Source organism: Ovis canadensis, chromosome 12 (assembly GCF_042477335.2).
Source record: "Ovis canadensis isolate MfBH-ARS-UI-01 breed Bighorn chromosome 12, ARS-UI_OviCan_v2, whole genome shotgun sequence".
Classification (NCBI taxonomy): Eukaryota; Metazoa; Chordata; class Mammalia; order Artiodactyla; family Bovidae; genus Ovis; species Ovis canadensis.
Genome location: NC_091256.1, coordinates 40,970,064 through 40,989,556, shown reverse-complemented (window position 1 = coordinate 40,989,556; position 19,493 = coordinate 40,970,064). Strand labels below are relative to the sequence as shown.

The following is a 19,493-nucleotide window of genomic DNA, read 5'->3' as shown; positions in this document are numbered from 1 at the left end:
CTGGATTTTATTCTGCATGCAAAGTAAAGTAAAGATTTTAAGCAGGGCAGTGACAATCTGATTTGTTTTTAAATGTCAGTCCAGCTGCTAAGCAGCAAATGGAAAAAAGCTGGGGCCAAAGCAGAAGTAGGGAGATGACAACCTATGCCTGGTTGGTGGCTATGAATAAAAAAAAAGTGAACTGACTAGAGATTCATCTCAGAGGCAAAACTACAAGGATTTGCTTGCTGACGAATAATATATAGGAAGTGAAGAATCAAGAAGGAGACCCTGGAATTTCTCCTTCAACAGTTAGATGAACAATGTAACTTTTACTACTAAGTTGAGGCCTGGCCTGCTGAAGTCCATGGAGTCACAAGGAGTCGGACATGACCAAGGACACAACTGAGCGACTGAACTGAATCACGCATCTAAATAGGTGGCTGTATATCCTAGACTATAGCTGATAGAAGTTATAGTTTTAAAAAATAGCATGGCACAGGGGGGTCCAGAAAACATGGGTTCAAAGCTCATTTTTACAACTTGCTTTCTGTGTACTGGAACCAAATTACTTAACCTATTTGATTTTCAGTTACAAAGAAAAGTGCGTAATTAGAAAAACCTAGCACTCCCTCAATGAAAAGTTGTTATGGCGCCTAGTATGTAACAGAAGTAGTGTTATTACCTTTAATAGTCAAGAGAACAGCTCTATAAATGGCTAAATTACTAATCTATATGTTTTACTGTCTTTCTGCTTGGAAGGGTGGCTATCACACTCATTTTTAGAGACATCTGCAATATATTTCACTAGACTGAAATCCATAATTTAATGGTTTGGTATAATTCTCTGCTATATTACATAGTTTAAACCATGATCATTATTAAGACATTGTTCAGATTAATGTAATTAAGAAGTAAGACTTCCTGAATATATTTTATCACCTAGGGCACTACAGGCCTCCCTGGTGGCTCAGTGGTAAAGAATCCACCTATCAGTGCAGGTTTGATCTCTGGGTGGGAAAATACCCTGGGGGAGGGCATGGCAACCCACTCCAGCATTTTTGCTGGAAAAATCCATGGACAGAGGAGCTTGGTGGGCTACAGTCCATGGGGTCCCAAAGAGTCGGACGTGACTGAGCATGCACACACAGGGCACTACAATCAGCCTTTTCTATCCTTACAATTATTCAGGTACTAATCTAAACTCATCACCAGTAAAACTGCCTCATTATAAAGAAAAACCAGCCTACTTTTTAAATGCAGATACTCAATACTAAAAGGTATCAAATATATGGTATTGTAATAAAGAAAAATGAACTATAATATCCCAGGATATTCTATGAAAATGTGCTCAAGTAGGGTAGAAATTATTACATATGTAGTTGTAGATGTAATATACTTACATATAAGACCACTCTAAGCAGGTTCTGCTTTTTTTTCTTCCACATTAAAGGAGTCACAATATATGTTTACTATTATTTATCTTACACATCAAATAAGTAAATTTTCAGCAACATTATTTTACCTGCAGCAAACTTTCCACGAAGCACAGATTCTAATGTTATTTCGTCTTCTCCAAGGGCTTGAATAGTCACTTCTGGGAACTTCAGAAGACCACTAGTCACCTGTGCTGTTAGGTCTCGCATACTTCCACTGCAAATAATTTTTAAAGTAAGATTATTATATTTGTCCCATAAGACATTTCACCATCTCTAGCCAGAAGGAGAAAAAGAAAAGAAAAAGAAAATGATAACATACAAAAGTAAATAAGCTGAAACCAAAATCTGATTATGAAATACATATTATGTGCTTCTAGGTCTGGGATATTCTCTAAGAAAGTATTTCCCAAACAGCCTGAGGAGAGTAAAGATTCTTTAAACCAGATGTCCTAAGGATATACATGAATCCTACACAGGTTCTTTGAAGACTGGCTTCAATGTAATTAATCCTATTGTTACATTCACTCTCAAAAAGCACTTCACACACAAAACAGGATAAAAATGATATTGTTCTAGAAAGATTACCACCACAGTAAAAGAGGAGAAAGTCCAGGAAAAATGCCAAACTCACAGTAACCTCAGGAATTGAGTGTGGTATATGTCTTTAACTGGATAGAAAAAAAAAAAAATTGTCTTTCATTTCCAGTATATAGAAGACTAGAAAGTCCTAAATGACTTTCCCACTTAAACAAGAAAAAATGATGGCTGAACTATAAAAGTATCTTTTTGAATGATTACTGGCAAATCCAAATGTAGAAACAGTAGGAATTTTGCAAGATATATAAGCTGGCTTGGATCTTGAAGGTTAGCTACTAAATATAGTCCTGGTGACCCTAATCTTGTTTTCAGCATCCTAAGGTCCAAAGGAAAATAACCTTAGGGCTAACAAAGCCAACGGAAGCTAAGGGCCTCCCCCCGAACCCCAACCCCATTAAACTCCATACGGCTGTATCGTCCATCAGCATATAGGTGAGTGATAGAAACACTCTCTGTGCAGGAGAGGGAGCAGTTCATTTTGACCACAACTGAAAGTTTCTACACATGAAAAAGAAAAATCCCCTTCATACAAATTAGCAGCCAGAATTCAAAGCATGGTACTAGAAAATACTCTGGTGAAAAATATCATATAAAGTAGTCTCAGGCTGGTAATGCTCCAAGCAACCCACAGAAACTACTAAATATTTTCTGGAATCTCAGGAGTTCTCAAAGATGAAGTTTCACAGAAAATGAACTTACAGTCAAAATAACAAAACAAGGATATCATGATCAATAGCAAGCAGAATTAACCTATCAAAGACTTCATTCAGATACTGAAATAAGAGAATAAAAAACAAGTATGTTTAACAGGTTTAAAGAAACCTAAGATTTAGCTTGCTAATGAGGAATAAACTAAAAATTACAATGAAAATTGGTCAAATAGATTTGGGGAATGGGGGAAGAACTGCTGGAATGAAAAATGAAATAAGCAAAATTCAGAACTCAAGGGGGAAAAAACCTCAATGGAGCAGTGAGAATGTAGCAGCTACAAAGCAACAATATGGACCAACATCAAGGTATATTAAAAGTAGAGGAAATACACGCAGAATTACACTTACAACTGAGCTATTAGGGAGCCCTACATAAAGTTTAAAAGACTGCAAAACTAAACAAAATATTGTCTAAGAATACAAATTCATGTAGCAAAACTGAATAAAACAGAGGATACCATAAACACAAAGTGAGAGGAGAGGCAGGGGACTGGAATGAAGAGGAATACATAAGGGACTTCAAGTAATTAGCTTTCTTTTTCTAAAACGTGGTAGTGAGCACATAGGTATTCTTTGTACCATACTTCTTTGTTATTTACAAATATTCTTTTGTACCCACTCAACAAATAATTATTTTGTACCTACTTAAGTCAATGCTGGGCTGGAAGAAGCACAAGCTGGAATCAAGAAATATCAATAACCTCAGATATGCAGATGACACCACCCTTATGGCAGAAACTGAAGAGGAACTAAAAAGCCTCTTGATGAAAGTGAAAGAGGAGAATGAAAAAGTTGGCTTAAAGCTCAACATTCAGAAAACAAAGATCATGGCATCATGGCAAATAGATGGGGAAACAGTGGAAACAGTGTCAGACTTTTATTTTTGGGGGCTCCAAAATCACTATTAAAAGGCGCTTACTTCTTGGAAGAAAAGTTATGACCAACCTAGACAGCATATTCAAAAGCAGAGACATTACTTTGCCAACAAAGGTCCATCTAGTCAAGACTATGGTTTTTCCAGTAGTCATGTATGGATGTGAGAGTTGGACTGTGAAGAAAGCTGAGCGCCGAAGAATTGATGCTTTTGAACTGTGGTGTTGAAGAAGACTCTCGAGAGTCCCTTGGACTGCAAGGAGATCCAACCAGTCCATCCTAAAGGAGATCAGTCATGGGTGTTCTTTGGAAGGAATGCTGCTAAAGCTGAAACTCCAATACTTTGGCCACCTGTTTGTGAAGAGTTGACTCACTGGAAAAGACTCTGATGCTGGGAGGGATTGGGGGCAGGAGGAGAAGGGGACGACAGAGGATGAGATGGCTGGATGGCATCACCGACTCGATGGACATGAGTTTGAGTGAATTCCGGGAGTTGGTGATGGACAGGGAGGCCTGGCGTGCTGCGATTCATGGGGTCGCAAAGAGTCAGACACGACTGAGCGACTGAACTGAAGTCAACAAAAACAAACTCAAAAGATAAGAAAAGCTGTAGAGAGAAAACTGTAGCACAAGAGACAGAAGTGAGTATTTAAAAGTTACAGACAATATAGGGGGAAAAGAATCTAATGTATGTTTATTCAGAATCCCCCAAAATATAATACTAACAGTAAGGAAGAGACAATATTCTAAAAGACATTTCCAAGATTTGTAGAGACAAATTCTCTGAAATCAAGAAGAGTATTAATTCTAGATCAAATAAAAATAAGTGACTTTTCAACAACAGCAGAAATCAGAAGTCTGGAATATGTTTAAAATTCTAAGCAAAAATGGTTGTCAACATATAATTTATATATCACTGAAATGATCCCCCCAAATAAATATGAAAACACATTTTTTGACAAAAACTTTAAGTTTTGCACAAACATATCCTCCTTAAACAGAATTCTAAAGGAAGGTTTCAGATAGAATAATGATCAAACACAACTTCTAAGATACAAAAAGAATGATTTGTCAAAGTAATGGTAAATAGATGAACTGTAATAATTATAATATGCTAGTAATGGACAAATAGGTCACTGAAACAGGGTAATTTAGATGCAGAACCACAAAAAAATTTAGATGATATTTGGATATTTCAAACCAGAGCATAAGTATGGACTATTCAATTAAAGTTACTGAGACAATCTGCTACTCATTTCCAGCGAAGAAGCTACACACTGGTAGAGCAAAGTTATACAAGTCATCCACACACATACTACTAAACGCTCCTCTAATATCTACAAAATGAATAAAAGTATATGTGTATGTGAACAGAATGAAACAGTACAGAAGAAAAAAGATTAGTTAAAAAATCCATAGAATTTGAATATTCTTCAGTTTGGAAAGAAGTAAATTAAAAGGGTGAATATAGATAACCCGAGAAAAACACCAAATTAAAAAGCCTCTCATTACATACTATATACACTGGACCTCCTAAATCTTCTCCAGCAGATATTCCCAACCCAGGAATTGAACAGGGGTCTCCTGCATTGCAGGCAGATTCTTTACCAACTGAGCAATCAGGAAAGCCCTGGACCTCATTAGAGTGCCATTTTCCAGGGCATTGTGCTACTTTCTTGGGAGAAAGGCATTAATGTCCAAAGGAGAGTCCCTGGCTGGAGAATGATATCAACCAGGTACGAGTCATTTTACGAGGTACAAGGTTCCCAAGCAGGGACTACACACAATTCTAACACTCAGCCCAAGCCATTCTCAGAAAATAAAATCAATACTACCAAACCAAAACCTATGGCAAAACAATAGTTAACAAACATCATTAAAAGACAGGGCTTCCCAGGTGGCTCAGTGGTAAAGAATCCACCCGCTAATGCAGGAGACGCGGATTCAATCCTTCGTTGGGAAGATCCCCTGGAGGAAGAAATGGCGAGCCACTCCAGTATTCTTGCTTGGATAATCCCATGGACAGAGGAGCCTGGAGGGCTAGAATCCATGAGGCCACAAAGAGTCACAACTCTGAGAGACACAAAGAGACTGAGAGGCCGCAGAGACACAACTGAAACACTGAGCATGCGCATGCTTAAAAGCTCTTTCTTAAAAACCAAACCAAACCAAAACTATTCCCTTTAGAAAGAAATGATTGATGTGTTAAAGGAATTATCATAAATTACTAAATGCGGAAAATTACTAAGTTCCTGTTCTTTCAGCTTTTTCTTATAAAATTAATTTTCTAAAAAATAACATTTTAATTTTATTCATTTCATAAAACTATTCTGTATGTGAAATCTTTCTAAAAAGTGACATTTACAGTCTATTTCACTTCTCTGTGAAATCCTCTATTGGTATATCTGGCTACAGCTATGTCTGAAATACAACATATTAGCACTATTTACTTTGAGGTGATTTGTTCTTCTCTTTATAAGTTTCGATATGGCTTCAATTTTTTAAAATGTCTTTCATTTTTATAAAATCAATAAAGAATTTAAAAAAAACAAATCTAAAATAAAAACAAAACTTTGAAACTACAGGAGATATTTATATAACCTAAGATGGGAAGAAGGCGCCAATCAAACTAATATCAATATTCACTTAACAATCAAGAAAATGCCATTTGGGGACTTCCCTGGTGGTCCAGTGGCAGAGAGACCCCGAGCTCCCAATGCGGAGGGCCCAGGTTAAAGATTCCTGGTCTGAGAACTATATCCCACAAGCCACAACCACAGACCGAAGATCCCGAGTGCCGTCACTAAGACTGAGCAGAGACAGATAAAAATTAATAAAATATCACTCTTCTTAAAAAAAGAAAAGGAAAACGCCATGCTATACCCTCTATCTCATCATCAGATCATCGTATCGGATCATCAGAAGAAAGAAATCCAGGCTTCAAATATTTTAAGACAGCAATACCACATTCCTTCCGATGTGACAGACATGACTAGCCATTCCTTCCCTATGTCGCTGCTACCACGACACCTCAAAGTCAACCCTTCCAAAATGAAACAATCTTTCCCCCTCCTCTCTACAGATTGGTTTCTGTTCTTCTGTTTCTTCTCTGGGTTAATGATTCCATCACTACGCAGAAACTTTGAGGACTTAGTTAAAACAATGATTCTTCAAAAAAAACAAAGAAAACTTTCCCTGTCCAGGTTAAGTTACAATTCTGTTTGTTCCTGATGAACCTGGTACTTCCCCTATCACGGATGGCACTTATCACACTCTGTAACTGACTCTTTGTATCCCCAACTAGAAAATTCTTTAGGGGACAGATCCGATCTTACTTACTTTAACCCTAGTTTCACTAGAGGGGGCAAAGAATATTGACTAACTACATAATAAATGGTTTACTTTTCCACCCTTTACCATGCAATACAAACTGTCAATAAAACCCACTCATTTTATAAATAAATAAATTTCTGCATACTAGACTATTGGTCTTTTGATCTCCAGTCTCCTGTTCTTACTGGTCATTCTATAATTGGCAAGTACTCAGCCCCACTACCAATTATTGTGAAAAGAAAAAACAGATTTGAAAAGGTTACTCAGAAAGTTAATAAAACATGAGCTACAATTTTCTATTCAGGCTATAAATGCTATTTTCTAGACAAAAGTCTAATCAACTAACTCAAAAAACATATTTGTTAGCATTAACTCAAAAAACTAAAAAAAAAAGTTATGTTTGAGATTTCCCAGTCATTAAACGTGGAATTTTTTTAATCCAAAACAGATCCAAAGTATAATCAAACATAAATTAAACTATTATTACTATAACATATAGTCAGTGAAAAGTACTGTCCATTCATTAGCCTCTTATATTAACATCTTATATTTATGTGACATCCTAGGTTCAAGTTTAGATGCTGAAAGCATTGTTTTCAGAAATTGATTATATCCCTCTTCTAAACATTTTAGTACCAAAGAAAATTTTACACAAATTTAGGTAGGGTAGGCTACAATCTCATTGTTGTAAGATTTCACCTCTGATGGCCTTTTATAGCCTTGATTTAAAAGAATTTAATGGTAAACTGAAGTGAATACATTTCTCCTATTAAACTTGAAACCAAAATCATTTCTCTAGAGCTAAAACCTTCAAAATCCCAAACACTCTGGGTAGCTTTACCCAAAGTATAATCAGTGGAGTGTTCATGGCCATTAAGCAAAAATGTTCCAAGATCACTGCAATTCAGTCAACATTACCCTAACAGAATTTTTAGAAGACTTTCACAAACTGATTCTAAAACTCATGACAGGTGCACAATAATCAATTTTTTGAAAATGAAATATAATAAATGTTCATTTCTCAGGCTGGATGTATTTTGTTATGCTCTTTTTAATTAAAAAAAAAAAACAAGTATGATGTAGAAGAAACGGCTCAGTCATAATATTCAAGAATAGAACTGTCATTTCCATTCCCAATATATTCTCCCACCTTAAAAAAACAAAGCAACAAAATATATGAACACAAGTTGTTCAGAAACAGGACAATAGGTAGCACAGAGAAGAAAAACAAGATGACCTCTAGGACTGTCCCATGTTACTGTGTATAGAGAGAATCCAGGACACAGAGCTGAGAGAGAACCCAAATAAGGCCCAAGGGTCTCCTTGGATTGAAACAGGACTGAGAACTCCAAAGGTGGCTAGAATTCACAGGGCAGAGTAACTGTAGTACAAAGGGCCACACAAAGAACTCAGGGATCTGCGGCGGGTTCCCCTGAATCTCAATATGATTAGCATTAGTATAAAAGGAAAGTACCAGAGAACAAGGAATGATCCACAAAATGTTCACAGGCCCAGGTATAATTCCAGAGTCGGAAAAAAACCTAACACATGGGCACTGAGTAGAGTACTCAGAAAGGTATTGACTGCTTCAGCAGTGGGGAGAAAAATTAGGCCCTGTTTAAAGGCTGTTTTGGTCTAAAACAAGCCAGCCTCAAAAGAATAAAATTGTTCCCAAGAAACTCAACAAAGCTCAAGAATATATAAATGGCTGCAAAAATATCCAGTACTCAGGAAAATAAAATTCCCAGTGTCCGGCATCCAATTGAAAAATGGCAAATATCCAAAGAAACAGCAAACATGACCCTTTAGTGGAAAAAAAAAATCAAAACAGACCTAGAAATCACAGAGAAGTTAGAATTACTGGATAAGAAACGTAAATCGGTTATTCTAGCTAGAGTCCCTACATCCAACAAGATAGAGCAAAGCATGAACACATTAAGGAAAGATGTGGAAGATATCAAAAGTCTAAATCAAATTCCTAGCAATGAGAAAATACACTGGATGGGATTAACAGATTAGACACAGAAAGTATTAGTTAACTTAAACACCCATAGTGGAAACTAAAATGAGGCACAGTAAGAAAAAAGGACTGGGGTGAGGAGAGAAAGGAGAGACCATCAGTGAGCTATGAGACAATCTGAGTGACCTAATACATGTATTAGGAATCGCCAAAAGGAGAAGACGGAAATATCTGGAAAACTAATGGCCAAATTCTTCCTCAATTTGATGAAAACTATGACCTACAAGACCATCTAGAACTAACAAGAAAAAAAGATGTCCTTTATATCATAAGGGGGGGAATGCAAAAGCAGGAAGTCAAGAGATACCTGGAGTAACAGGCAAGTTTGGCCTTGGAGTACAAAATGAAGCAGGGCAAAGGCTAACAGGGTTTTGCCAAGAGAACTCACTGGTCATAGCAAACATCCTCTTCGAACAACACAAGAGACAACTCTACACACAGACATCACCAGATGGTCAATACTGAAATCAGACTGATCATATTATCTGCAGCAGAAGATGGAGAAGCTATATAGTGTCAGCAAAAACAAGACTGGGAGCTAACTGTGGCTCAGATCATGAACTCCTTATTGCAAAATTCAGACTTAAATTGAAGAAAGTAGGGAAAAGCACTAGAACATTCAGGTATGACCAAAATCAAATCCCTTACCATCATACAGTGGAAGTGACAAATAGATTCAAGGGACTAGATCTGATAGACAGAGTGCCTGAAGAACTACGGATGGAGGTTTGTGACACCATATAGGAGGTGGTGATCAAGACCATCCCCAAGAAAAAAAAATGCAAAAAGGCAAAATGGTTGTCTGAGAAGGCTTTACAGATAGCTGAGAAAAGAAGAGATGCAAAAGGCAAAGGAGAAAAGGAAAGATATACCCATCTGAATGAAGAGTTCCAGAGAATAGCAAGGAGAGATAAGAAAGCCTTCCTTGGTGATCAATGCAAAGAAATAGAGGAAAACAAAACAATGGGAAAGAATAGAGCTCTTTTCACGGAGAAGGCACTGGCAACCCACTCCAGTACTCTTGCCTGGACACTCCCATGGACACAGGAGCCTGGTAGGCTGCAGTCCATGGGATCGCTGGGAGTCAGACACGACTGAGCGACTTCACTTTCATGCACTGGAGAAGGATATGGCAACCTACTCCAGTCTTCTTGCCTGTAGAATCCCAGGGACGGAGGAGCCTGGTGGGCTGCCGTTTATGGGGTCGCACAGAGTCGGACACGACTGAAGCGACTTGGCAGCAGTAGCAGAGCTCTCTTCAAGAAAATCAGAGATACCAACAGAATATTTCATGCGAAGATCGGCACAATAAAGGACAGAAACAGTATGGACCTAACAGAAGCAGAAGATCTGAAGAGGTGACAAGAATACACAGAAGAACTATACAAACAAAGATCTTAATGACCAAGATAACCACGATGGTATGATCACTCACCTAGAGCTAGACACCCTGGAATGCAGTCAAGTGGGCCTTAGGAAGCATCACTACAAACAAAGCTAACGGAGGTGATGAATTCCAATTGAGCTATTTCAAATCCTAAAAGACAGTGCTGTGAAAGTGCTTCACTCAATATGACAAGTTTGAAAAACTCAGCAGTGGCCACAGGACTGGAAAAGGTCAGTTTTCATTCCAATCCCAAAGAAAGGCCATGCCAAAGAATGTTCAAACTACCACACAATTGCACCCATCTCACATGCTAGCCAAGTGATGCTCAAAATTCTCCAAGCGAGGCTTCAACGGTACATGATCCGTGAACTTCCAGATGTTCAAGCTGGATTTAGAAAAGCCACAGCACCCAGAGATCAAATTGCCAACATCCACTGGATCATGGAAAAAGCAAGAGAGTTTCAGAAAAACATCTATTTCTGCTTTATTGACTACACCAAAGCCTTTGACTGTGTGGATCACAATAAACTGTGGCTAATTCTTAAAGAGATGAGAATACCAAACCACCTTACCCGCCTCCTGAGAAATCTGTATGCAGGTCAAGATGCAACAGTTAGGACCAGACATAGAACAACAGACTGGTTCCAAATTGGGAAAGCAGTACATCAAGGTTGTATAATGTCACCCTGCTTATTTAACTCATATGCAGAGTATATCATGTGAACTGCCAGGCTGGATGAAGCACAAGCTGGAAACAAAATTGCCAGGAGAAATATCAACAACCTCAGATATGCAAATAACACCACTCTATGGTAGAAAGCAAAAAGGAACTAAAGAGCCTCTTGATGAAAGTTAGAGGACACTGAAAAAGCTGGCTCAAAACTCAACATTCAGAAAACTAAGAATATGGCATCCAGTCCCATTACTTCATGGCAAGCAAATAGGGAAACAATGGAAACAGTGACAGACTTTATTTTCTTGGGCTCCGAGATCACTGCAGAAGGAACGCTTGCTCCTTGGAGGAAAAGCTATGACAAAACTGCTGCTGCTAAGTTGCTTCAGTCGTGTCCGACTCTGTGCGACCCCATCAACGGCAGCCCACCAGGCTCCCCCGTCCCTGGGATTCTCCAGGCAAGAACACTGGAGTGGGTTGCCATTTCCTTCTCCAATGCATGAAAGTGAAAAATCAAAGTGAAGTCGCTCAGTTGTGTCCAACTCTTAGCGACCCCATGGACTGCAGCCTACCAGGCTCCTCCGCCCATGGGATTTTCCAGGCAAGAGTACTGGAGTGGGGTGCCACTGCCTTTTCCGATGACAAACCTAGACAGCATATTAAAAAGCAGAGACATTTACTTTGCCAATAAAGTCCATCTAGTTAAAGCTATGTTTTTTTCCAGTAGTCATGTATGGATGTGAGAGTTGGACCACAAAGAAAGCTGAGCGCCAAAGAATTGATGCTTTTGAACTGTGGTGTTGGAGAAGACTCTTGAGAGTCTTGTGGACTGCAAGGAGATCAAACCAGTCAATCCTAAAGGAAATCAGTCCTGAATATTCATTGGAAGGCTTATGCTGAAGCTGAAGCTGCAATATTCTGGCCACCTGATGCAAACAACTCACTCATTAGAAAAGACCCTGATGCTGGGAAAGATTGAGGGCAGGAGAAGGGGATGACAGAGGACTGGATGTTTGGTTGGAATCACTGACTCAATGGACATGAGTTTGAGCAAATTCTGGGAGTTGGTGATGGACAGGGAAGCCTGGCATGCTGCAGTCCATGGGGTTCACAAAGAGTCAGACATGACTGAGAAACTGAACTCAACAAAGCAACAAATCAAAAAGGTCAGTAAACCTCCAGCACGTGAAACATGAGGAATCTGCACCAAGATACATCCTAATCAGGGGACAAAGAAAAAAATCTTAAAGTAGCACACTGCAGAGGAACAAAGATAATTCAAAGAAGTCTCACTGAAAACATTGCAAGCAAGGAACAGTGGAGTAATGTATTTTAAGTTGTGAAAAAAGCAAGTTGTGAACCTAGAATTCTATATCCAGTGAAACTATCTTTTAAAAATGAAGGTAAAATAAAGACCTTTTGGACACAGGTGCATTGAGGAGATCATCACCAGCAGATCTGCACCACAAGGAATGTTAAAAGAATTCTTTCAGACAGAAACTGGTATCTACGTAAAAAAATACAGACAACCAAAACCGTCAAAACACTTTTTTCCCTTATTTTTAAATCTCTTTAAAAGACAATCATCAAAATAGAAAACAAAAGACAATCATCTATTTAAAGCAGGAGTTCATAACATATTTATAATACAATGGAAACAAACAACAAAACAGCAGAAAGGTCTGGAGAGGAACATATTGCTACAAGGTTCTTATACTATAAATACTATACTGATTAAAGACAGACTGTAATAATTTAAAGATGTACACTAGAAACCTTAAAATAACCACTGAACACACACACACACGGAAATAAGTATAAGCCAATGAAAGATAAAATATCCTTATAAAAGTAAAACCCAAAAGATAATATAAAAAGAGAAAGAACAAATGGCTGAGTGGGAAAAGAATCTGAAATAGACACATGTATAACTGGATCACTTTGCTGTACACCTGAAACCAACACAACATTGTTAATCAACTCTGAGTGCGTGAAAGTCGCTCAGTCCTGTCCGACTCTTTGCGACCCCATGGAGTGACTTAGCGGCAGCAAGCCATTCCCTTCTCCAGGTGATTTTCCCTACCCAGGGATCGAACTCAGGTCTCCCGCAGAGCAGGCAGGTTCTTTACCATCTGAGCCACCAGGGAAGCAATCAACTATATCCCAATATATTAAAAAAAGAAAAGAAAAATGAGACAAAAAAATAGGAAGACAGTAGACTGAAACCTACCATATTACATCACTAGTTACAATAACAAAATGACATTAATATTCTAGTTAAAAAGCAAAGACCAGTCAGATTGGATAAAAAAATAAGACCAAGTTTAAATAAAAAGCCTGCTGCTGCTGCTGAGTCACTTTAGTCATGTCCGACTCTGTGTGACCCCATAGACGACAGCCCACTAGGGTCCCCTGTCCCTGGGATTCTCCAGGCAAGAACACTGGAGTGGGTTGCCATTTCCTTCTCCAATGCATGAAAGTGAAAAAGGAAAGTGAAGTCGCTCAGTAGTATTCAACTCTTAGAGACCCCATGGACTGCAGCCTACCAGGCTCCTGCGTCCACAGGCTTTTCCAGGCAAGAGTACTGGAGTGGGGTGCCATTGCCTTCTCCAAAATAAAAAGCCTAGATAGGTTAAAAGTAAATAATGGAAGATGAATCATGCTAACATTAATGAAAAAAAAAAAAAAACAAAAAAACAGAAGCAACTTATTAACACCAAAGTAGAATTCAGAGCAAAAAATATTATCAGGAATAAAGAGGGTCATTTCCTGACAACAAAGTGGTCAATTGTGACACAAAAGGAGTTCAAAAAAATGTTCACTGAAAGAAAAAGTTTTCCAAATTCAGAAGTTAGCCTTTGAATTGGTGATGGGCCTCTATGAGGGCTCAGTGGTAAAGAATCGACCTGTATGTAACACAGCAGATACGAGGAGACGTGGGTTCAATGCCTGGGTTGGGAAGATTCCCTGGAAAAGTAAATGACAATCCACCCCAGCATTCTTGCCTGGAAAATCCCACGGACAGAGGAGCCTGGCAGGCTACAGTCCGTGGGGTTGAAAGAGTCGGACACAACTGAGCACACAAGCATTTTGAAAATACAGGGCAAAAACTGGTTTCTGGCTTCAGGACCTTTCAGATACTGAATTTACAGTGTGAATTTTTAACATTTTAAGTACACTAAAGAGAACTTCTAAAAAGTATATTAGGAAGAACATCTTATATAAAGACATCTATGTCTACATCTGTATGTATATCTATCTATATACATATCTTCACAAAAACACATCAAGCAGCCACGTTCAGTACTGTACAAAATCAGGTAGAATCCTAGCCTTGATGACATAATTGCCAACCTCTAAAAAGTACTTACAAACTTCTAAAAAACTTCTAAAAAGTACTTTACAAACTTTCAACTTCTTCCAAGTTCCAGATAAGCAGAGCAGGAACATTGCCTAATGTCAATGAAAATTTTATTTTCTCGATAAAGCACAGATGGATTGTCACTCCCTTCTCAAAAACCTCCAATGACTCCTCTACTGCATATAAAGACTAACATCTTCAGCCACAGGTAATCAAAGTCCTCCACAATCTGGCATTTATCTTCACAGGTTTGTCTCCCCAAGGCCCTTCCTTCACTGGCATATTCATTCTTCTGTTTATGCAGTTCCTTCCTCCATCTCCATCTGCCAAAGCCCCACACATCATTTAAGAACTAGATTCCCAGTGTGGTCTGGGTAAATCAATCCGTTCCTATTTAATCTCATTTCTGAGCTCATTCCTTTCCACATTTATGTTAGCAATCCTAAAAATGATTTTTGAAATCCACTATTCATATTTGTCAGTCTTCCCCAGAACACTATGAATTCCCAAAAAGCAAAAATCCTATCTTATTCCTGTAAATTCCAGAGGGTCACAATGCCTTACAACAGGTCTTAAACATGTCATAAATTACGATGGTAAGATACTAGCAAGGCAAGAATTGACATGTTGAATAACAAAATCAATTTAAAAAAACTCAATATTCTTGAAACCCAACGAGAAAACAACCCAATTAAAAAATGGCCAAAGATATTAACAGCCACTTCATTAGCGAAGATATACAGATAGCAAATAGGCACGTGAAAAGATGTCCCACATCTTATGTCATCAGGAAGATGCATATTCAAACAACGATGTACTGCTACATACTTAGAATGACCAAAATCCAGTCACTGACAACAGCTAAACACTGGTGGCAATGTGGAGTAACAGGAATTCTCAGTCACTGATGCTGGGAGTGCAAACTGGTCCAATGCCACTTTGGAAGACAACTGGGCAGTTTCTTACAAAACTAAACATATTCTTACTGTAAGATCCAGCGATCATGCTCCCTGATATTTACCCAAAGGAGTTAGGTAAAACTTACCTAAAACACAAAAACCTGCACATGGATATTTTTATTAATAATTGTCAAAACCTGGAAATAATCAAAATGTACTTCAGTAGGTGAATGGATAAATAGTGGTACATCCAAACAACGGAATATTATGCAGGGCTGAAAAGAAATGAGTTATCAAGCAAAGAAAAGACTTGGAAAAAGCTTTAATTTGAATTATAAAGTGAAGAAAGTCCATCTGAAAAGGCTACACAGTGCCTGATTCCAATTACAGGACAATTCTGAAAAAGGTAAAACTATGGAGACAAAAAGATCAGTGGTTGCCAGGGGTTAACAGAGAGGGAGGGAAAGACAGGGGAGCACAGAGGATTTCTAGGGTGGTGAAAACTACTCTGAATGATACTATAATGGTAGATACATGCCATTATACATTTCCAAACCCAGACAATTTACACCAACAAGGATGAAGAGTAAGGTAAACTAGGGACTTTGGGTGATGATGTGTTAATTCAGGTTCATCAATTGTAACAAATGTTCCAGTCTACTACCGGATACTGATAATGGGGAAATGTATGCATGAATCGGAGCAGGGAAAGCAAATACTGGAAATCTCTGTGCCTTCTTCCACTTAAAACTGCTTTAAAAAACAAAGTGTATTAAAAAGAAGAAACTCAATATTGGATCTAACTTACTTTTAAGTAAATAAACATTGTTTCAATATTAGGAAGCAAAGCAAACTCTGCAAAGGTACTGGGAAGGATACTGACACAATACCAAAAGTCAGCTATGTGAAATACATTCATCCTAGAAAGCTCCTGAGCTCCACCACAGAAAATAAAATAAAACTTTAAACTAGTTGTTCAACAACTGTATTGCAGCATATACTGAGCAAACATTTCTACAAAACGTTCTGCATGCATTTTTACTTTTTTAAAAAAGACTAAAAATTATGATATAAATGTTAACTATCCACGGATCCAGAAACTTCCAGTCTTTCAGTAGCTGTTCTTTCAAACTTAGACAATTATCAAACACCAACTACTTTTGAAATATTGCGTTGGGGAGGCAATACAAAGGCACAAAGATGACCTATTTCCTGACCTCAAGGAGTTTACATTCTAGGAGATACATAATAAACCATGAAAATAAATCCTGCAATAAAGGTATATGCTCTGTGAGATCCCAGGGAAGAAGTGGGATACAGAGGAATGAAAGTATATAGAAAAGATGGCATTTAAGCGAAGGAGGATTTGAAAGGTGAAAATGGCGCTAGTGCCAATGCGGGAGACATAAGACATAACCCCAGGTTCGATCCCCGGGTTAGGAAGAGCCGCCTGGAGGAAACGGTAATCCACTTCAGTATTCTTGCCTGGAGAATCCCATGGACAGAGGAACCTGGCAGGTCCCAGTCTACGGGGGTCACAAAGAGTCGGACACGGGCTGAAGTGACTGAGCACGCGTGCAACTTTGAAAAGGCAGAGATGGCATTCCAGGCTGAAGGACAGGGGCAAAGGAACATCAAAGCACATCTTCAAGAAAACGGGCCCAGGACTGGGGATGATTCTAGAATAGCTGAAGCATACATCTGTGAAGAGTTGAGGGTGGACAGCAGACAAGATTTATTGTTGAGACCGATGACCTCAGCGAGGGAAATGAAACTCTATTCTGAAGAAAAAAGTGAAAAAGCTCCGGGAATTTTTTAAAATTAGGAAAGAAACAAGCCTTAACTTCTTAAAATTAAAAATAAATATATGACCATCCCAAAAGTGCTGTATAACAATCTGAAATTTTAAAAAAATAATTAATAATTATTGCTGTTTGCGAAATGGTGACATTTTGGAACTAGGTTATTGAAAAATCAGAATCAAAAATTAAAGTATGGGGAGAGTGCAGGCTTCCCATTGCACTTTAACACACGAGCATCCTCAAGACATTAAGTTGAGCTGGGCTTATCATCCATAGTCAAATCCTCCAAAATCAGTAAATCGATCCTAATTTCTTCTCTCCTCCCAGACTCAATCAATGAAAGAGCACTAAAGTTCTTAAACTCTACTGTCTCTTTAATTTTAAAGATAAACTGAAGGTAAGATTTCCAAGAGACCTGTATTTTATTCTAAAGGACCCAGGTTCTTATCAATTACGTTCTCAAACTGCCTATCTGAAAAAACATAATGACGGCTAGTTTGAACCTCACTAGCTTATGAGAACAAATTAACCTCCCCACGTCCCCCCAAAACAGTCAACGAGTAACAAAAGTCATCGTCCTCAAGTTTCCAGGTGGCACAGGCAAGGCAAATTAATAGCCACTCCAAGATGTACAGTTATTTTAAATCCCCTTTATCGGACCAATTCACTGCACTTTTCAAATCACCGGTCAAACTTCTCCGCCCGAGACTCCTCATAGCCATGCCCGGCAGCATGCGGAGCACCCAGCAACGTAACACAGATCCAAAGTACCAGCAGGCTGCCCAGGGGAGAAGCTCGCCAAGCTCTCAACCGCATCGGAAGACCGTGGGGAAGAGGCGCCGCGGTCCAGGCCCGCCCGGACAGAGTGAGGACCCGGCTGCCGGCGCGTTAGGCGCGGGGGTTGGACCCCGAGGCGCCTCTCCGCCGCCATGTGCCGCCGCTCGGCCGAGAAGGAGGTTATATAACAAACTCCTGGAGCTTTAGAGCGTGCCGCACCCGCCAACGCCCGCCTCGGTTTCCTTGCGCCGGCTCCGCGAGCCCGGCCGCCGCTGCGCGCTGAACGGCCATAAGCATGGCCTAGGCCCGGCGCGAGGAGGGCCCGGCGGGCCAGGCGCGGCGGGAGAAGCCGGGCCGCGGCTCCGGGCCCAGGCCGCGCCGACCCACCCTCCGCCGCCCCGGCCCAACCCCCTGCTTCCCTTCCCCCTACCAGAAAAGGGCGGGTGACCGAGCCGCCGCGGCCGCAGAGTCCAGTGGGGCGCGCGAGGCGAGGCGCGAGCTCCTCCCGCGCGAGTCCGTCACAGCATCTCCCGGGAGACACGGCCGCCACCGGCAGGGCGCGCTCACCTCCGCTCCGCGGAAGCCGCTTGCCTCTTCGCGGGCCTCCGCCTGCGACCGCCCCGGCCAGCTCAGATCCACACACCCCCAACCCCGCGAGCGCCTTCGCCGGCTGCAGACCGGCCGACCGCTCAGCGCGTAAAATGCAGCCACTGCCTGCGCCGCGGTTCCGGGTCCTTCCCAACGCGACTCTGCCTCTGCCTCCTCCGCTCCGGCAGTGCAGGCCCGGCTTTGCGCATTACCCCCGTAAGGCACACGGAGTCCCACTCACCGGGGAGGGGAGGGGAGGGGAGAGGCGGGGAGGGGCGGGGAAGTGGGAGACAAGAGATCGCGGCGCGGAGACCTGAGTTCTCGCGAGGGTTCCGGCCTCGGGCGCCTGCTCTGCGGGAATTTCAAACTCTCGGCGAAAGAACGTAGGGGGAGGGAAAGGGAGGAAAGGGAGTAGGGTTTGGAAGGGCCGGGTATTTACATAAAACAGGAACTCCCCGCCTCCAAAGAACTGAAGGGAACAAAGACTACGAGTCCCATGATACCTTGCGCGTTAAGCCTCTTTGGCCGCCCAGCCCTTAAGCCCAGGGCGGACTTGGGAGTGGTAGTCTGTACCCGCCGTAGGGCCCGCCTCCCGATCCCTCCCGGAGTCTTCTGTGGCGGGAGAGTTGCCACATTATCTTCTGGCTCCGCTTGCTGGCGGCCGAGTGATAATCTTTGCCCTCTGTGTTTTTCATTCTCCCTGCTCCGACTTTCTGTGCCGAAGGCGGGCGTCTGACTTTGGGGGAAAGCTTCTTTCCCCCTCTTCTATATTTTTAAATATGCCAGCGTGCTTTCGTGGCCAGAGGTGCTCACGAGACCTAGTGTAATCTTCTAATTCAAAATTTTACCCCAAATCAGTGTTGCATATTTGGTCACCCTGGGGTTTCATTGTGGAATTTCTTTTATTTATGGTTAATATCTTTGAAGTTGACGGGCTTCCCTGGTGTCTCAGTGGCAAAGAATCCGCCTGCAATGCAGGAGGGGCGGGTTGGATCCCTGAGTTGGGAAGATTCCCTGGAGAAGGAAATGACAACCCCCTCCAGTATTCTTGCCTG

The 19,493-nt window shown here is 40.6% G+C and overlaps 1 protein-coding gene across 2 annotated transcripts in view; it reads right to left on the bottom strand.

Annotated features, from left to right (window-relative positions):
* The window catches only part of AHCTF1 (AT-hook containing transcription factor 1), a 91,294-nt gene extending 72,446 nt beyond the window's left edge, over positions 1–18,848 (bottom strand). For both annotated transcript variants that reach the window (XM_069545493.1, XM_069545494.1), the window contains exons 1-2: positions 18,281–18,848; positions 1,505–1,632 (exon numbers count right to left, since the gene is read on the bottom strand). In XM_069545493.1, coding sequence (XP_069401594.1) covers positions 1,505–1,625 — 121 coding nt within the window. In that variant the 5' untranslated portion in view covers positions 1,626–1,632; positions 18,281–18,848. The remainder of the gene's footprint in view (positions 1–1,504; positions 1,633–18,280) is intronic.
* Positions 18,849–19,493: the final 645 nt, after the last annotated feature.